The 17,009-nt window shown below is 45.4% G+C and overlaps 1 protein-coding gene across 1 annotated transcript; it reads left to right on the forward strand.

Moving 5' to 3' along the window:
- Positions 1-5,189: 5,189 nt before the first annotated feature.
- On the forward strand, positions 5,190-13,248 carry KRT2 (keratin 2). The gene is made up of 9 exons (XM_043883318.1): positions 5,190-5,882; positions 7,148-7,362; positions 7,721-7,781; positions 8,584-8,679; positions 9,314-9,478; positions 9,757-9,882; positions 10,961-11,181; positions 12,317-12,351; positions 12,455-13,248. Exons 1-9 carry the CDS (start codon positions 5,250-5,252, stop codon positions 12,805-12,807), a joined length of 1,905 nt encoding a protein of 634 aa, XP_043739253.1. The 5' UTR covers positions 5,190-5,249; the 3' UTR covers positions 12,808-13,248.
- The last annotated feature ends 3,761 nt before the right edge of the window (positions 13,249-17,009 follow it).

Consider the following 17,009-nt stretch of genomic DNA (forward strand, 5'->3'; position numbering starts at 1 on the left):
AATAGGAATAAATGCACAATAAATGTAATGCACTTGAATCAAATCCACAGAACAACTGTCTTCCACAAAACCGCTCCATGATGCCAAAAATGTTGGGGACCACTGATTTTACAGACAAGAAAATCAAGACTCAGAAAGGTGAAGGGTTGCCCCGAAGTTCTGGAATCAGTTGGCTGCAGCTTCTCTGACCCCACATGTGATGTTCTTCCCATTCCTGTTGGTTTCTAGACCCCTCAGTCCACAGGTGAGAAGAGGGAAGTCTGGTAAGAGAGGAGACATGCCAAAGTCACATGGCTAGTTTCTGGCAGACAGACCTGACCTTTACAACTAAACACGGTCTTCCCAGTTCATTAAACTGCTTACCTTATAAAAGTACTGCTAAATAGGGACAAATAGGCTGCTTTGAATGCCTGATGGGTTCAGTATGTGAGCTATGGCTCATAAAAATATAATTTGCTTCATGAATTTAAGTGTGTCTAAGGCTCATAAAAATATAATTCGTGTCATGAATTTAATACATCTCGAATGAGTGACTGTACTAGCTCCAGTAAACAGTCACTGCTTCTTTAGCAATGACTTGAATTTTCAGAATTACTGAACTGAACTGAAAATGCTTTTAAAGAAGAGTTTGTCTCTAGACAAACTGATAGAATGTGAGATCTTGGACTGGATCCTGATTTAAAAGGGAAAAAAGCTATAAAGGACTGAATTGGAATAAGGGGAGAATTTCTGAATATGGACCATATATCAGAAAATGACATACCACTGTTAAATTTCCTGAATTCAATCATTGTGTCATGCTTATATAGCAAAATTGTGTTATTCTTCAGGTTGCATGAGGAAATATTTGAAGGTAAAATTTCATAATCTGAGAGTAAGTTACTCTCAAAAGTGTCAAGAGTTAAAAAAATTAATACTTATATAAATAAAGAGCTATGGCAAATGTTACAATGGAATATGGATGTTAATTTGCTCTTCTAATGGATGTTAGGTAGGCTTGATAGGTTTCCCAAATAAAGTTTTGGGAAAAGAAAAAAGAAGAGTTTGGAAGACCCATGGTTTTTGATGGGGAAAGTAAAAAACTGCCCAGAGAGCTTTGAACAATTATCCTCTTTTTCCCCCCTCTTGATAAAAATTCCTGTAGCAAAGGTACCAACTAGAATCAAGACCTTTGGCCATTTCTTCCAAAACAAGGAATCCCAGTGCTTACAGTTCTGAAGGCACCTCAAAGAACTTTGTTGCTAGACTGAAGAGCAAGAGTCTCTTGAATTTGGTCTTCTACAATTCCACTTTTTTCCCGCCATGCTTTTCTCTTTCTCTTTCTCACTTTTTAAAAGGGGGACAGTATTTCTTCACTTGCTTCCTCCCAGTATTATTCTGAGCCAACCCAACACAGAAGCCTTGAAAGAGACAAAAGACAGGGGCAGCTTAAAATGATGGGGAAGGATTGAGATGGAAGCTGGGGCTAGGAGGAAAGGTGTGGGCTGAAAGCATCTGAATGGAAGCATCTTCCAGTGGACATTTGGCATAGGTAACTGCTGAAGAAATGGCAGGTTCCCAGGTAAAGGCACAGCAGATGAATTGTAGCTGTGAATGGCAGCAGTGCAATCTAGGATTAGTAGGAAGGCTTCCCAAAAGTGAGGGGTTGAGGAAGATGGGGGGGGGGCAGATTTAATCTGGGAAAATCTCTGAACTGTGGGGAAGCAGTGAGTAGTATAATGATGATGACTCTATTTTCCTGAAATCTTAACCAGGATGGGAGGGGGAGTTTGATGGCTGTCTTATCCTTCCATATCAGGGTGGTTATATGGATAATGGGTAAGCAAGAATATTGATGCCAGAGAAGGGGGAGGACTTAGTTTAGAAAATAGCTTAGCTGGAACAACGGGTGGGGACAACATGAATTTTTCATGAAGACCATTTTTTGGCTCTTTCTGTGTGAATGAAGACATATTATGGATGAGAACACACAGGCGCACACTTTGGAGTGATAGTATTAACTAGATAGCATTTTAGCCCACAAGGCACACGTCCAGTGACTTGTAGGTAGCATGAATGAACAGGAGCTGAGTTCATTCAACTATTAGTTGAGTCTATGGAAAACAAAGCTGGGATGTGTAACCTTGCGTTGTCTGGTCAGATCTGCTGGAAATCAGAAAATTCCCAATTAGAATACTAGAACTGCAAGGGACATCTGAGACCACAGTAGCAGGAAAGGAGATGATATTCTTCTCTGTGGAAGCCCAAGGATGCAGCTCAATGTAACCCAAGGAGGATGGTGATGTGACTGTAACAGAGATACACAGGCAGGTATGGGAGTTTAGGGAGGGGGAAATTAAGTTTCAGTGGGAGAATCTGAGGTTAGCATCCATACCAATTTCCCACTGGTTAAACAGTTCACTCCGTTTTTGCTTAACACTGAGGTTTGCTTTTCTGCTCCACTGGCCAAAGAATGTGCTTTTGAAAAACTAAATACTTAGAGGCTTGGGCTTGCCAGCAACTCTTTGAAAGAAGAATTGAGGAGCCAGAAGAAGGACTTTATCCTACAGGATCCCTGTTCTGTTCTCAGAGATAGCAAATCTTGAAACCCTTTATACCAAGAGGTTAGTGTTGTTCTGGCCCATTAGGCATCTAGGATAAATGTTTTTATTTTATAGATGAAGAGATTGAGGGCTGTATGGAAGTCAGTCACAAAATCATAACCAGAACCAAGAGTCTTAACTTGGATTTCATTGCCCTAAAGAATGCAAAACAGGTTATCTAGAAAAGCATATTCAGATTATATAAAATGTAAAATTTAAAATGGAAATAAAATATGTTCTAAAGCATACAATCTGCATTAATTCTACCCTTCATGTTTCAAGAGAAGAGGAGAGTGCTTCCTTCTTAAACCTGACTTTCAAAACCTGGCAAATAGACCTAGAAAGAGAAGGTGCCCTGCAGTGAGCATGGGAGGGAGAGTCAGTCGGGGTGAATTACAGAGCAGTAGAGCATGGAGGCGAGGCGGTGTGCTTGGCACAAGCCTGGAGCCTGGTAGAGGCTCCGCAGATGTTTGTTCCTTTCCTTCTCAGAGGATTAAGAACCCCCCTCCCCCAACCCCACCAAGTCTGGCGTGGCCTTGGCACAGCCTCAGTGGTGTAATGGACCATTAGGGCATTGTTCAGATACCTGCAGGTAACATTTGACATTGGATTGAGGTTCACGCTAAAGCTTTTAGCCTATGGTTTATATGCATGATTATATAAGCCAGACTGGGGAAAAAAAGTCAAGCACATTCATTTACTCAATTCAGTGTTGTCTTAATGCAAACCAAATATCCTGAAAAGATCAGTGTCAACCATCTCTTCCCTACTTTGGCTACTTAGTTGAGACAGGATTGGAGACTTGGGAGAGGGGGTGTGAGAAGGTAAATAATACTTATTGAGTTTCTACTATTAACTAAGAACTATGCATAGCACATGAGCTTATTTTGTTCTGCTTCTACAATAGCCATGTTCTTCTTACTTTTATAGATGAGGAAACCAAGACTTCAAGAGTATTATGAATTATCCAAGGTCATTTAACTCAAATACAATGAAACTGGGACTTAGTCTCAAAGCGTACGTTTTTACATTCTTTTATGCTAACTCTGCCCTAGGATCTGACAAATCCTAGGGAAATCTGTAACTTGTGGCATGGTTGTGGAGGTGCACAGTCATAGCCATCAGATGGGAGAATAAGATACTAAGGGTGAAAGGAAAAGAAGATATCTATGTTTCACCCAAAACAGTAATGAGACCTAACACTTGTATTGTGTGTCGTGGTTTTCAAAACAGTTTGAATGAACTTCCCACTTTATGGGTAAGAATACAGAACCTTAGCATTTAATTCAAAGTCACAGAGCCAGTAAATGGGAAAACTGGGGACTCAAATTCAGAATGTTTGACATTAAGTTCAATTCTAGTACTGCATATTGCATCCCCTATGTATATGGCCACGTAGACCAAGGAAGGACCTTGGTTGAGTTTAAGCATGGAGACTCTGTGTACTTGGTGACTTGATGGGTCTTCTGATGTTCACCCACCTCTGGGTATCATTGAAGAGCCCAGCTTCCAAACTGCTTAGCATGATCACCAAGTAATACATGATCACTAAATGACTGAATCAATGTACACTTGGATCTTGGAGTTGCATAAAGCCTATTATTGCAATATTTCGTTGGGTACCTAGAGTTAGACAAACCCAGGGACAGAGGAACTTCCCTGAAGCCTCTCATTCTCTGGGTTTTCATGTAGAAAAATCATGGAGTCGATAGTTATAAAGACCTGGTTACAGGAAGGAAAATTCTCCTCTTCTCAGTGACTGGCTACTGTGGAGTCCTGGTGTGGCATGGGAAGGGAATAGTTAAGATATTTTGCAAAATGGCAACTTTTTTTCTTTATTCTCTTCTTTTTTTTTTTAAATTTCAAAATCTTTATTGAATTTGTTACGGTATTGCTTCTGTTGTTTATGTTCTGGCTTTTTGGCCATGAGGCATGTGGTATCTTAGCTCCTTGAGAGGGGATCGAACCCTCACCCCCTGCATTAAAAGGTAAAATCTCAACCACTGGACCACCAGGGAAGCCCGAAAACTGACAACTCTTTTGAAGCATCCTTGGTCAACTTCTTTCTGTGAGAAGTTGTGTGTTTCCCCATATCGCATTCATGCTCTGAAAAATCCCCTGTTGAGACTCTCCCTGGCACAGAAGAAAAAGCAAGGGGGAACACTGAGGCTAGTATTGAGGAGGCTCCGAAGTCTCTAAGCCTGTCATCTCTTCCATCAGCAGAACTGGGTGGCGAGCTTCCAGAGGCCCTAGGGGCAGCTGGCCTCCCTTGAATCGGTCCAGAGCATGGAGCAGCATTCTGCAGAATGCCCTTTTTTTTTTTTCTTTTCCAGATTGAGAAACTCCCATCCTGACCTCCTCTTTTGATGATTTTACAAAAATCAAATGGCGTGACAGATGCTCAGATAAACAGAAGTTTGCAATCAAAGCAACTTCTGGATGGAGCTGATTAATAGATTTTTAAATGGCTATTAGCTTGATAATCACTCACCAGGAGTAGCTTCCAGGCAGACCAAACCCTTGCATACGTGGGCCCACACCCATGCTCACCAACACCTAGTTGGCCTGTATAAAAGGGGACCATGACAGTCTTCCAACAGCAGCACCGAGTCTCCCATCGGATCTCCTCTCGGGAACCTGCAACTTCCCTCTCCGGGCAAAGGCATCATGAGCTGTCAGATCTCCTACAAGTCTCGAGGAAGAGGAGGAGGAGGTGGAGGAGGATTCCGGGGCTTCAGCAGCGGCTCGGCCGTGGTCTCCGGTGGAAGCCGGCGATCAGGAACCAGCTTCTCCTGCTTGAGCCGCCATGGCGGTGGCGGCGGGGGCTTCGGCGGAGGCGGATTCGGCGGAGGTGGCTTTAGCAGTCGAAGTCTCGTTAACCTTGGAGGGTCCAGGAGCACCTCCATTAGCGTGGCTGGAGGAGGTGGAAGCTTTGGCTCCTATGGAGGATTTGGTGGCAGAGGAGGTGGCTTTGGAGGCGGCCTCGGCGTTGGAGGAGGCAGTGGCTTTGGAGGCGGCAGTGGCTTTGGAGGAGGCAGTTTTGGTGGCGGCGGCTTTGGTGGAGGCCGCTTTGGAGGTGGTGGTGGCTTTGGAGGTTTTGGGGGTCCTGGTGGCTTCGGGGGTCCTGGTGGCTTCGGACCTGGAGGATTCCCTGGTGGAGGTATCCACGAAGTGTCTATCAACCAGAGCCTCCTGCAGCCTCTCAATGTGAAAATTGACCCGGAGATACAGAACGTGAAGTCTCAGGAGCGTGAGCAGATCAAAGCTCTCAACAACAAATTTGCCACCTTCATCGACAAGGTGAGTCATGAGAAGCTGGCTTCCTCTGAGGCTCAGGATGCCCTGCTTTTAGTGCTAATTGAAAAGCAAATGATAGAGATTCATTTTTTAAGGAGCCATAGGTGCAGTATGGAGAAGGCAATGGCACCCCACTCCAGTACTCTTGCCTGGAAAATTCCATGGAAGGAGGAGCCTGGTGGGCTGTAGTCCATGGGGTCGCTAAGAGTGGAAAGGACTGAGCGACTTCACTTTCACTTTTCACTTTCATGCATTGGAGAAGGAAATGGCTACCCACTCCAATATTCTTGCCTGGAGAATCCCAGGGATTGGGGAGCCTGGTGGGCTGCCGTCTATGGGGTCGCATTAAGTCGGACACCACTGAGGCAACTTAGCAGCAGCAGGTGTGGTCACACTGTTCTGGGTAATCGGCAGTATCCATAGGGGAAAGATGCAGGCTTCATGGCCTCCATCTTCCATAATAGTCTGCGGTTGGGAATTAATTGTGACTTTGGCTTTATTGTCTCAGCCTAAACAAACAATACTAATGGAAAATTCTGAAAATCATAAAAAAAAAAAAAACCTGACACAGACAAGAAATGGACTATTTCAAGCCAAACGTTTTAGCGGGGATGGGTAAAATGTCTTCTGAGACTGTTCTTCCTTCTCTAGGAGTTATTGCTCTATTAAATTCTGGGAAGCTAAGCCTGAAATATCTATTTAGGAATGAGTGAAATTTCTGCCTTCAAGAGAAGCTTTCTTAGTTTTATGAACCACAAAGTTTTTAATTGATGTCACTTTGGAGTGTGATAGGGTTCTCTCCCATTTCAAGGCAGAGGAACCTGTCTAAGAAATTTACAAGGCTCTTAAAAACCAGATGGAGGAACCCTGCCTTTATACTCATAGCCCTTAGGAGCAGTGCCAGTGAAAGCTTGCTTTTGATTTTCCCCAGGATTTATGGGACATTTGCTGGGAATTCAAGTAGGATCAGGGTGGGGGAGATGGCATGGAGTTTTGAAAGCAGCTGCAAACGAAATAGTGGGTGGGAAAGTAGGAAAAAAGAGTTCTCTGCATGGAGAGTGCCAGATGTAACATTTAGGAGCCTACAGAACTTTCCAAGTGTGGAGACAGAGAGCTCAGAAGCTCGGCCTGGCATGATCCGGCATGCAGCCGGTGAGGATGAAGCCACGTGGTTTTCCCTATCTCCTGAAGGAGAATCAGAGCTGACCCTGGCCTGCTGGTGGGAAGGACAACCCAGAGCTCATGTGCTCCCCTTCTGGTCCCCACAGGTACGATTCCTGGAGCAGCAGAACCAGGTGCTGCAGACCAAATGGGAACTGCTACAACAAATCGATGTGGGCACCCGTACCACCAACCTGGAACCCCTCTTCCAGGGGTACATCAGCCAACTGCAAAGTTATTTGGACAAGCTTTCTTCAGAAAGAATGTCACAAGAGTCAGAGCTGACCAACATGCAGGATCTTGTTGAGGATTTTAAGAAGAAGTAAGTGGCAGAGTAAAAACTAAGTGGACATAAACATTGATTTGAGCCCATCCAATCATTGCCCCAGAAAACCACTCATCTCCCAGTTGTATTTGTGGGGATAAAGGGGAGAACCTTCTGTATCTTTGCTGATTGTTTGGGAGGGAGACATTTAGGGCTTTAGAGATGGTGTTTTTGACAAGTTTGATGGTTAATATATAGGAAAGCATCCTCATCTGGATCACTTCAATTTAGACAAAAGTGTTTTTTTAATAGTCCCAGGAAATGGAGTATTTTGGCTGAATCCAGTAGGAAAAGAAGAAGAAAAAGGGAAACAAACTAGTACTAATCTAACTGCAGTGTCCTTGGGTACCAACAGGTATGAGGATGAAGTCAACAAGCGCACAGCTGCTGAGAACGAGTTTGTGACACTTAAAAAGGTGAATGAGAGGATGTCATGGTTGGGGAGGGAGTGAGGATGCATCAAAGCCCATCATGCCTAGATGGACAGGTTGGAGCACACCTCTGAGTGAAAAAAGCACTAGCCAGAGAAAGGGCAAAGCATATCCATGGCTGGTTCTCTTGGAAATAAAGGTGTCTCTGTAGTTCAAGCTTCAGGCAATTTCTGCACTTTTGCTAGGACATTTACCATCAATTACCTACTCAAGGACTGTATTGGATCTTGAAAGCTATGACCATAGAAAGCACTTAATTTTTTTTCTAAAGGGCTGAGGAAGGCATGGGACTTCCTTAGATTGCCTGCTTAAAGATGTAGTCAGTTGGGCTGACAAAGGTTTGAGCCTGAAGGCAGAAGTGTGGGTTCTCAACCTGGTTTCTGCAGAAGCTTTGGTGTGAAATCCAGGAGAGGTGGGATGGATAGATAGGATGGGAGAGTTGGGGACTGTTAAAAGCCACAGAGGCTGTTATGCTCTTTGGTGGAAACACAGAGCATCTCAAGCAGGAAGGAGAGAATGGTTGACAAAGCTCGGTCCCATCAGAGCTCTGATGGTCTTGGGGGAGTGTGAGCAGTGACATGGGCATGTAGCCCCCTGCAGAGATGCACTGTGGACGTCATGGCGAATGAGGTCCTGTAGGGTTGTGGATTATCTGAGGTACCTGGGATTTTGGAGAGCAGCTGACAGGGACTGGGAGGAGGAGTGGTAGAGAGGCCCATACACAAAGCACTGCAAGGTGGGGGTAGGGGGCCGTGAGCCTCATCAGAGACCCTGACCTTCCCTGTAGGATGTGGACCATGCCTACATGAACAAGGTGGAGCTGCAGGCCAAGGTGGACTTGCTGAGACAGGAAGTGGAGTTCACAAAAATGCTCTTTGATGCAGTAAGTAGGCTGCTCTTAAATGGACCCTTGCTACCTACCCTTCACCCCAAAGGAAGTCCTCTCCCACTGGGGAAAAGGGGCTGTGGGTGGGGTTTATGGGTGGCTGACTTCAACTGACCAATATCTAGGCCACTGGGAGCTTCTTTGGTGTAGGTCTTGGCGGAGAGGAACTTTCTCCTCTGATGTCACAGGAAGTAAAGCTCCGTTAGGACAAATTCCCTCACCCCAGCTCCCCTTAGGAAGAGACTCACCCTGTTTTTCTTCTTATATCCAATATATTTCAGAGGTCAAAATATAATGTACTCCCCTCTTCCCTGCCCAAGTGCACACACATGACTTCTGCAACAGGAAGTACAATTTAAGGCATTTGCCATCAAATGGCTTCTTTCTGGGGGCACTTATTAAGCTGCATAAATGGTGAAGGCTGTTAACTAGGAGGCTCAGAAATGCAGACCCCTCCCCGTAATTCTCAGTACTACCTGACTGGGAATGATGGCTATATCACTTTATGTCCCACCCAGTACATAGTTAGTCTGAGATTCTGCATTTCCCTGGGACCGGGGGAGGGGAATTCCTCCTCACTGCCTGTGGCTGTGGGCAGGGACGTCGCGGCCAGACCTTCCCTGTGTTGTAGGAGCTGTCCCAGATGCAACAGAGTGTCTCCGACACCACCGTCATCCTGTCCATGGACAACAACCGCAGCCTGGATCTGGACAGCATTATCACTGAGGTCCGGGCCCAGTACGAGGAGATTGCCCAGAGGAGCAAGGCCGAGGCCGAGGCGGTGTACCACAGCAAGGCACGTTCTGGGTGGGCAGGGAGAGCCGCAGCTCTTTCTAATGAGCTGCGTTCCAGCCCAGCCAATAAGTGTACAATAAGGTTATTGGATTTGTCTAGTGGAAATTGGGCATCATTCCCAAGAAAGGGTGTCTGTAGTATCCCAAATGCCCTCAGTCAAGTACGGCACTGGTCCTCCATCTCCCACTCAACTTGATTGACCCTCCCTGGTCAGATCAGACTTTCTTGGCTCAACCTGAACTTTCTCCAAACTGCAACACTCTTCCTCTTCCTATGCAGTATGAGGAGCTCAGGATAACTGCTGGGAAGCATGGAGACAGCCTGAAGGAGGTCAAGATGGAGATCAGCGAGCTGAACCGCATGATCCAGAGGCTGCAAGGGGAGATCGCTCAAGTGAAGAAGCAGGTGGGGTCTGTGCCCTAGGATGGCTACAGTTCTCCTGGCTGAGTGCAGCTCAGGGTGGCGTGGGAGGTTGTGTGCAGGGGTGTGTGTGTGTGTGTGTGTGTGTGTGTGAGTGAGAGAGAGAGAAATTCTAATATAGTGTATGTTGATCACAAAAAACCTTGGGCTTGACATAATTAAAGACTTAGAACAATTTTAGAGTGATCAAGAGACATTCTTGGGGCTTCCCTGATAGCTCAGTAGGTAAAGAATCCACCTGTAATGCAGGAGACCCTGGTTTGATTCCTGGGTTGGGAAGATCTGCTGGGGAAGGGATAGGCTAACCACTCCATTATTCTTGGTCTTCCCTCGTGGCTCAGCAGGTAAAGAATCTGCCTGTAACGTGGGAGACCTGGGTTCAATCCCTGGGTTTGGAAGATCCGCTGGAGAATTCTATGGACTGTGTAGTCCATGGGGTCACGAAGAGTCAGACAGGACTGAGCGGCTTTCACTTTCAAGACTCATTCTCAAGTAGGGATTAAGTGCAGGGAAAGAATTGTGCTAACTTTTTGTTCGCTTTCACGGGTGAAATGGAACAGTGTCTTACGAAGCTAGAGGTCATGGCTCATCAAAGATCACAGGTGTCACCTCCCATTTGTACCTCTTTGCACAGCTGGCTGTGTGATGCAGGGGCAGGGAGTGCTGCAGGGGGTTGGCCAGGTTTGGACATTAGCTCTGGAAGAGGTAATGTGGGGCAGAGAACTGACTCCACAAGCAACAGAAGTTCTATGAAGCCATTCACACCAGTGTTTGCACCTGCAACTGTAAAATGGGGTAACAACTCTGGTCCTAGGTTGTGAGCATCAAAGGTCACGATGGGGAAAGGGTTAAGGGTCCAGTCAAAGGGGACTTAGGAAGACAGAGGCTCAGAGACAGCAGCAAGTCTTAGCAAGTTGTTTGTAACTTGCATTAATTCTCTGGTGACACACTTCCAGGGCCAGTGATCCTGGCTTCTGCACATCCTTGCTCCCTCCCTCTCCTCCTCTGCCAAGACAGATTGCACTTCCTGTCCCAACAGAAACCTTTTCTACTTCTCTCCTAGTGTAAGAGTGTACAAGACTCCATTGCAGATGCTGAGCAGCGGGGAGAGAATGCCCTCAAAGACGCCCAGAGCAAGCTGAGTGAGCTGGAAGAGGCTCTGCAAAAAGCCCGCGAGGACCTGGCCCGGTTGCTGCGTGACTACCAGGACCTGATGAACACCAAGCTGTCCCTGGATGTGGAGATCGCCACCTACCGCAAGCTGCTGGAGGGCGAGGAGTGCAGGTGAGGGGCCCCAGGAAGCCAGAGGGTACCCTGGTCCACCTTCTCCTCTCCTGGAGCCAGGGCTGGAGGTGGAGGCAGAGAAAGCAGAGGGAGGGGCAGGGCCTTCTGACAGCTGACAGCTGACATCACTGGAGAGATTCAGGACACAGAGCAGCGCTGCAGAGCTGTAGGCTTCTCAGTGAGGAATGACTAACAAGGTAGATTAAATTTTAAATTAAATGAAGCAGTAAATTAATATTTCTCTTTTCTGAAAGGGAAAACTGATGGTGTGAACACAGATTAGTTCTTGACAATCTGAAACATCGTCTCTGGGTCTGCAGGGTGTGTGGCATCTTCTCCTTCCACCTTGTGACCCAGGGCGGGATGTTGTGGGTTGGAAGGTGCTGCCTGGCTGGGGCATGCCCACAGAGCAGGCACCAGATCTAGCTCTTTGCAGGTTTCTTGAGTGACATACAGAACCACGTGTTAACCTCCCGAAGGGAGCCTTTCCTTCCTCTGTGGTCTAAGACCTTTGTTAGTGTCCTCAGTACCCCTGGTGATTCAGTCTGGCTGAAGCAATTAGACGGGAAAAGCCCCTCGGTCCACCAGAGAGCCAGTATTACAGAAAGGGAGCGGCTTTGGCTTTGCTCGGGCTGCTGCTGGGTACCTGTCTGGAGGCCGGGCCTCCTCTCCCCAGCTTGCAAGATGAAGTGGGAAAGAATTCAGATGAAGTAGGGGAGGGCGGGGTGGGAGTGCAGGACAGGGAGGCTGTACAGAGTCGCAGTTCTCTCTGAATTGAATGTTCACAGAAGAGTTTTCATTTGAGAATTTCTGGTGAGGCTTGGATTCTTCATATCAGACTCCCTAAGATGGATTTAAATAAAACAATGGGTTGCCAGTTCAGGAGTGAATTTGCTTTCGATCAGTTTTATCAGAGCAAGAAATTGAGATGACTTGGGGTGCCAGAGTGTCTGGAAACATGGGGCCCGTCCCCATCTCTGTCACCTGGCAGCACCAAAGAAAGTAGGCTGTGTGAGGCCATGGTGGCTGAGTTTTGAGGTTGAAGTGGGTGGTCGTAGGTGGAAGTTGTAAAACCGCGTATGCAGAGTCCCTAAGTGCTCTGCCCAGAGTTATTTTCTCTCTCTCTCTCTGGCAGGATGTCTGGAGACCTCAGCAGCAACGTGACTGTGTGTAAGTGCAGGGGGCGGGGGAGTGGTCCTGTCCTGGGGGTGGAGTGGGGCAGAGGCGCCGAGGCAGTTGGAACTGAGGTGTAATGCTGTCTCTCTCTCTGCAGCTGTGACGAGCAGCAGTATTTCTTCAAGCGTGGCCTCCAGGGCTGGGTTTGGAGGTTATGGCTCTGGAGGTAGAGGGTCCAGTTCTGGAGGAGGATTCAGCTCTGGAAGCAGCAGTTACAGCTCTGGAGGCAGAGGATCTGGTTCCAGAAGCGGTGGTGGGAGCTATGGCTCTGGAGGCGGCTCTCGAGGAGGCTATAGCTCTGGAGGAGGATACAGTTCTGGAGGAAAACGCAGCTCTGGAGGCGGCTCCAGAGGAGGGTCCAGCTCTGGAGGAGGCGGTTATGGCTCTGAGAGGGGTGGTTCTGGCTCATGTGAAGGTGGCAGTTCCAGCGTGACCTTCTCATTCAGATAAGGATGGAACCCGCCCTTGACCCTCCCCCTCCAGAATGCCTGTCTCTGTACATCTAACTGACAGCAAGTCAGATCTTGTTATCCACCTCTCACGGCATTGTGGGGCAAAGGGATGCCCATCTATGGTTTTTGAAATATTTTCAAAAACCAGCTAACCAATCAGCTGGAGCCAGTAACACCCTCTGTCCCAAGGGGAAGAGTCTGCATTGTTTAGGTTTGTGCTTCCAGCCCTGCCCCCATTCCCTGCCCCTTCTTGCAATTGCCCTTTTGGTGGTCCTTCTCCCAGAGGGTATTCTGTTGAGCACCCCATCTCAAAGCCTGTGCCTTTCCCCTGGTGGTGCCCCCAGGGAAACATGCTTCTGTGTATATAACCCTCTTGTTGGCTCTGCATCTAAAGTGCTGTGGTCTTGGTGTCTGCATAATAAACTTCATTTGCAACGCATAGCATGTGATGTGTGTTTAATGTCAAGCCTTGGCAGGAGTAGCCAGGAGCTATTACTCATTGCTATCTGGTCAGGAAGATCCCCTGGAGAAGGAAATGGCAACCCACTCCAGTATTCTTGCTTGGAGAATCCCATGGACAGAGGAGCCTAGTGGGCTATAGTTCATGGGGTTGCAAAGGGTCAGACAAAACTTAGCAACCGAACACACACACACACACACACAGAGTAGGATGAGCCTCGACTGGAAAAAGAATGAGAATTAGGGCAAGGATTAGATGCTCTTTTCCTTAACTAGGAAAAGTCAGTGGTGGAAGGAATTTGTACTTAGGAGAGTTCTTTTCTGATAGTAAAATAATGAACCAGGACACAGGCAAGTTTTAGGAATTTTCAGTTCTGGAAGTATTGTGAGATTTATTGAGTACAGTTGAATCGTGGCTGTGAAGTCACTCAGTCGTGTCCGACTCTTTGTGACCCCATGGACTGTAGCCCACCAGGCTCCTCTGTCCATGGCTACAGTCCATGGGGTTGCAAAGAGTCCAACACGACTTAGCAACTAAACCACTACCAACCATCTTTCGCCGTATTTCCTTTTCTTCCAAAAATGAATAATAAATTTCTCAAAGTAGGAAAAGAATACTTGCTCAGACACAACATCTTTCTAAAGTTCCTAGTTTATAATGCTCAAATGTCCTCCAAAAAGTAGTGACATTCTGCAAGAAAGTCCTTGTCACTTTATCCTGGCCAGTACCAAGTTATCAATATTTTCTAATACGGGGGTGAAGCAATATCCCCTTGTTTTAATTAGCATTTATTTCTTAATATTGAAGAAACCTTTTCATATGCATATTTTTCCTTTTGCATTGCTTATTCTCTTCTTAAAAGTCTTTAAAAAGTTTTTTTTTTAATTGGAATATTGTTGATTTACAATTTTGTGTTAACTTTAGTTGTACAACAAAGTGAATCAGTTATACATATACATATATCCACTCTTTTCAAGATTCTTTTCTCATATAGGTCATCACAGAGTATTGAGTAGAGTTTCCCGTGCTATACAATAGGTCCTTGTTAGTTATTTATTTTATATATAGTGTCTGTATATGTCAGTCCAAGTCTCCCAACCTGTCCCTCCCCACTTCTCCCCCAGGTAACTCTAAGTTTGATTTCTACATCTGTGACTATTTCTGTTTTGTAGATAAGCTCATTTGTATCACTTTTTAAGATTCCACATATAGTGATATCATATATATATATATGTCTTTCTTTGTCTGACTTACTTCATTCAGTACGACAATCTTTAGGTCCATCCATGTTGCTGCAAATGGCATTATTTCGTTCCTTTTTTGTGGCTGAGTAATATTCCATTGCATTTATGTACTACATCTTCTTTAATCATTCCTCTGTTGATGGACATTTAGGTTGCTTTCATGTCTTGGCTATTGCAAATAGTGCTACAAGGAACACTGGGGTGCATATATCTTTTAAAATTATAGTTTTCTCCAGATATACATAGTCCTGCATACTGAAAATTTTCTCCAAAAGGTTTTTAGGTTTACCTTTTAAGTTTATTGTCTATTATGAGTCAATTTTTGTTTAAAGTGTGAAACTTAAGTTGAGGGTTTTGTTTGATTGATTGTGCTTTTGATCTCTGTTATGGGTTGAATTGTGGCCTCAAAAAAGATATATTGAAGTCTTAACACTCAGTACTTCTGAATGTGATCTCATTTGGAAGTAAGTTTTTAAAAAATTTCCCTTGAGACTTCTTTTTTGACCCATGAGTTATTTAGACGTAAATTGTTTAGTTTCCAAGTGTTTGGAAAAAATTTTGTTTCTTTACAATTTTTTTTTTTTGGCCACAGTGTGCAGCTTGTAGGATCCTAGTTCCCCAACCAGGTATCGAACCTGGGCTCTCAGTTGTGAGAGCACACAGTTTTAACCACTGGACTGCCAGGGAATTCCTGAAATCTTGTTTTTTAAAAATTAAAAAAATGTTTTATTTCCAGTTTTATTCCTTGTGGTCAGAGAATACACTCCATATGATTTGGATTTCTTCTTTTAGTTCTCTCAGTTTGTTTTCTTTTTAAAACTAAAGTATAGTTGATCTGCATGTTGTGTTAGTTTCAGGTGTATAGCCCAGAGATGCAGTTATACATACATATATATATTCTCTTCAAATTCTTTGACCCTATAGGTTAGTACAAAATATTGGGTATAGTTCCCTGTGCTATACAATAGGTCTTTGTTGGTTATCTATTTTATACATAGTAGTGTTTATACATTAATCTCACCATCCTTGGCTCCTGAAGCCCCTAGTTGCTGTACCTCTTCTCTCCACCTTTAAGATCTTTCTATATTTATTATATATGTGATATCCAGGTTTCTAGTTGTGGTAAGTGGAGTGAGTTCACACCATTTCTTATGCCAGAGCAGTGTCAGAAGAGTCTGTCTGCTCCATTTTTCTGGACGAGAAATACTAAATATTCTTTTACAACATGATTTTAGTGCTCATGAAGGGGATGGGGATTGGCTTTCTGCTTCCTTTGGGCTGATTCCTCAGATATGCCTGTCCCAGAGGCTTGGGCAAAGGCTCATGGTAGCACTGCCTGCCCCTCTGTGGGAAATGGGGCTGACTTCGTAACTACGTGAAAATTAGGTAAGGGTTCAGTAGACGTTGATTCCCCAGTAGACATTCCCCAATGTCTCAGTAGACACTGAGGGCAGGGCCAGGATATGAATTGCAAGGGACCCACTATTTGAAAAGCCACTTAGGAGAGATCTAAAGGTAGGTGCTGAGGATACTGTCCTTAGGAGAAATGCTTTCAGGGGTCACTGAAGCATCTCTTTGTCTCCTCCATGACTTCCTGGGACCCCTTCCTCCACCCCAGTTCTGCGCAGTAACTAGAGAGGAGTAGAGGGAAGATGGGATTTGGATCTTGTCCTCAGGAAACTTTCTGGCTGCTTGGTAGGATTGGCACACACCTGGAACACAGGTAGAGACAGGGAGTTAGCATAGACAATCGGTGCAGTTTGGGGAAGCTGGCCAGAGAGGAGTGGCTAGACTGGGATGTGATCAGAGAAGGTTTTCCAGGGTATCTCTGTGGCAGGTTCCCAAGGAGAGAAGGCCAGTGTGGGAGAGGGGAAGTCAAGCCCCTGTAGGGGGAGGGCACTCACACACTGCACTGCCTTCTGAGCGTGAACACTTGCTTTCAGCCCTTAGGGAAAGAGCTCGAGGCCCATGACAGCAGTCTGTATTGAACAGATTTGCTGAGACACCACGGGTCTGAATCGTGACACTCACATATGGAAAGGAATCAATTAGGGTGTGCTCCTGGCTAGGACACCCTGTGTCCTCATCACAGCACAGCCTTGCTTCATGGCTGTGAAGAAACTGCAGAGGGGAAAACCTTTGTGTCTAGTGAAAGAAGACTGAAAAGATTGCTAAGGACTATTGCTGATAGCGAAATTGAGACTGCCCAAGAAAATGATTATTCTTAACTAGAAAAGAGCTCTTTTGTATAAAAAAGAAGAGGAGGTTGAATTTGGCAATTGCTTGGTACAATAGTTGTAGAAGCATCATACCGTTATAATACAGAGTAAGGCCAAAATCTCTACACAGAAATGGAAAAGAGGGATTGGCAAACTGTTCATCTGAGCACTTGCCTAGTGAAACAATTGCATTTTTATGGAGAAAGTATGTACTGTGAATGTATTTGGAATTGGGAATTATGAGACTCTTGGGTCATATACTTGGGTAATATCAAGG

This window comes from Cervus elaphus, chromosome 3, assembly GCF_910594005.1.
Source record: "Cervus elaphus chromosome 3, mCerEla1.1, whole genome shotgun sequence".
NCBI lineage: Eukaryota > Metazoa > Chordata > Mammalia > Artiodactyla > Cervidae > Cervus > Cervus elaphus.

Coding starts and splice junctions, on each gene's coding strand:
- KRT2 (XM_043883318.1), top strand. CDS start 5,250: ATGAGCTGTCAGATCTCCTACAAGTCTCGAGGAAGAGGAGGAGGAGGT. Junction 7,363..7,720: donor GTTGAGGATTTTAAGAAGAA/GTAAGTGGCAGA, acceptor GGGTACCAACAG/GTATGAGGATGAAGTCAACA. Junction 8,680..9,313: donor CAAAAATGCTCTTTGATGCA/GTAAGTAGGCTG, acceptor CCTGTGTTGTAG/GAGCTGTCCCAGATGCAACA.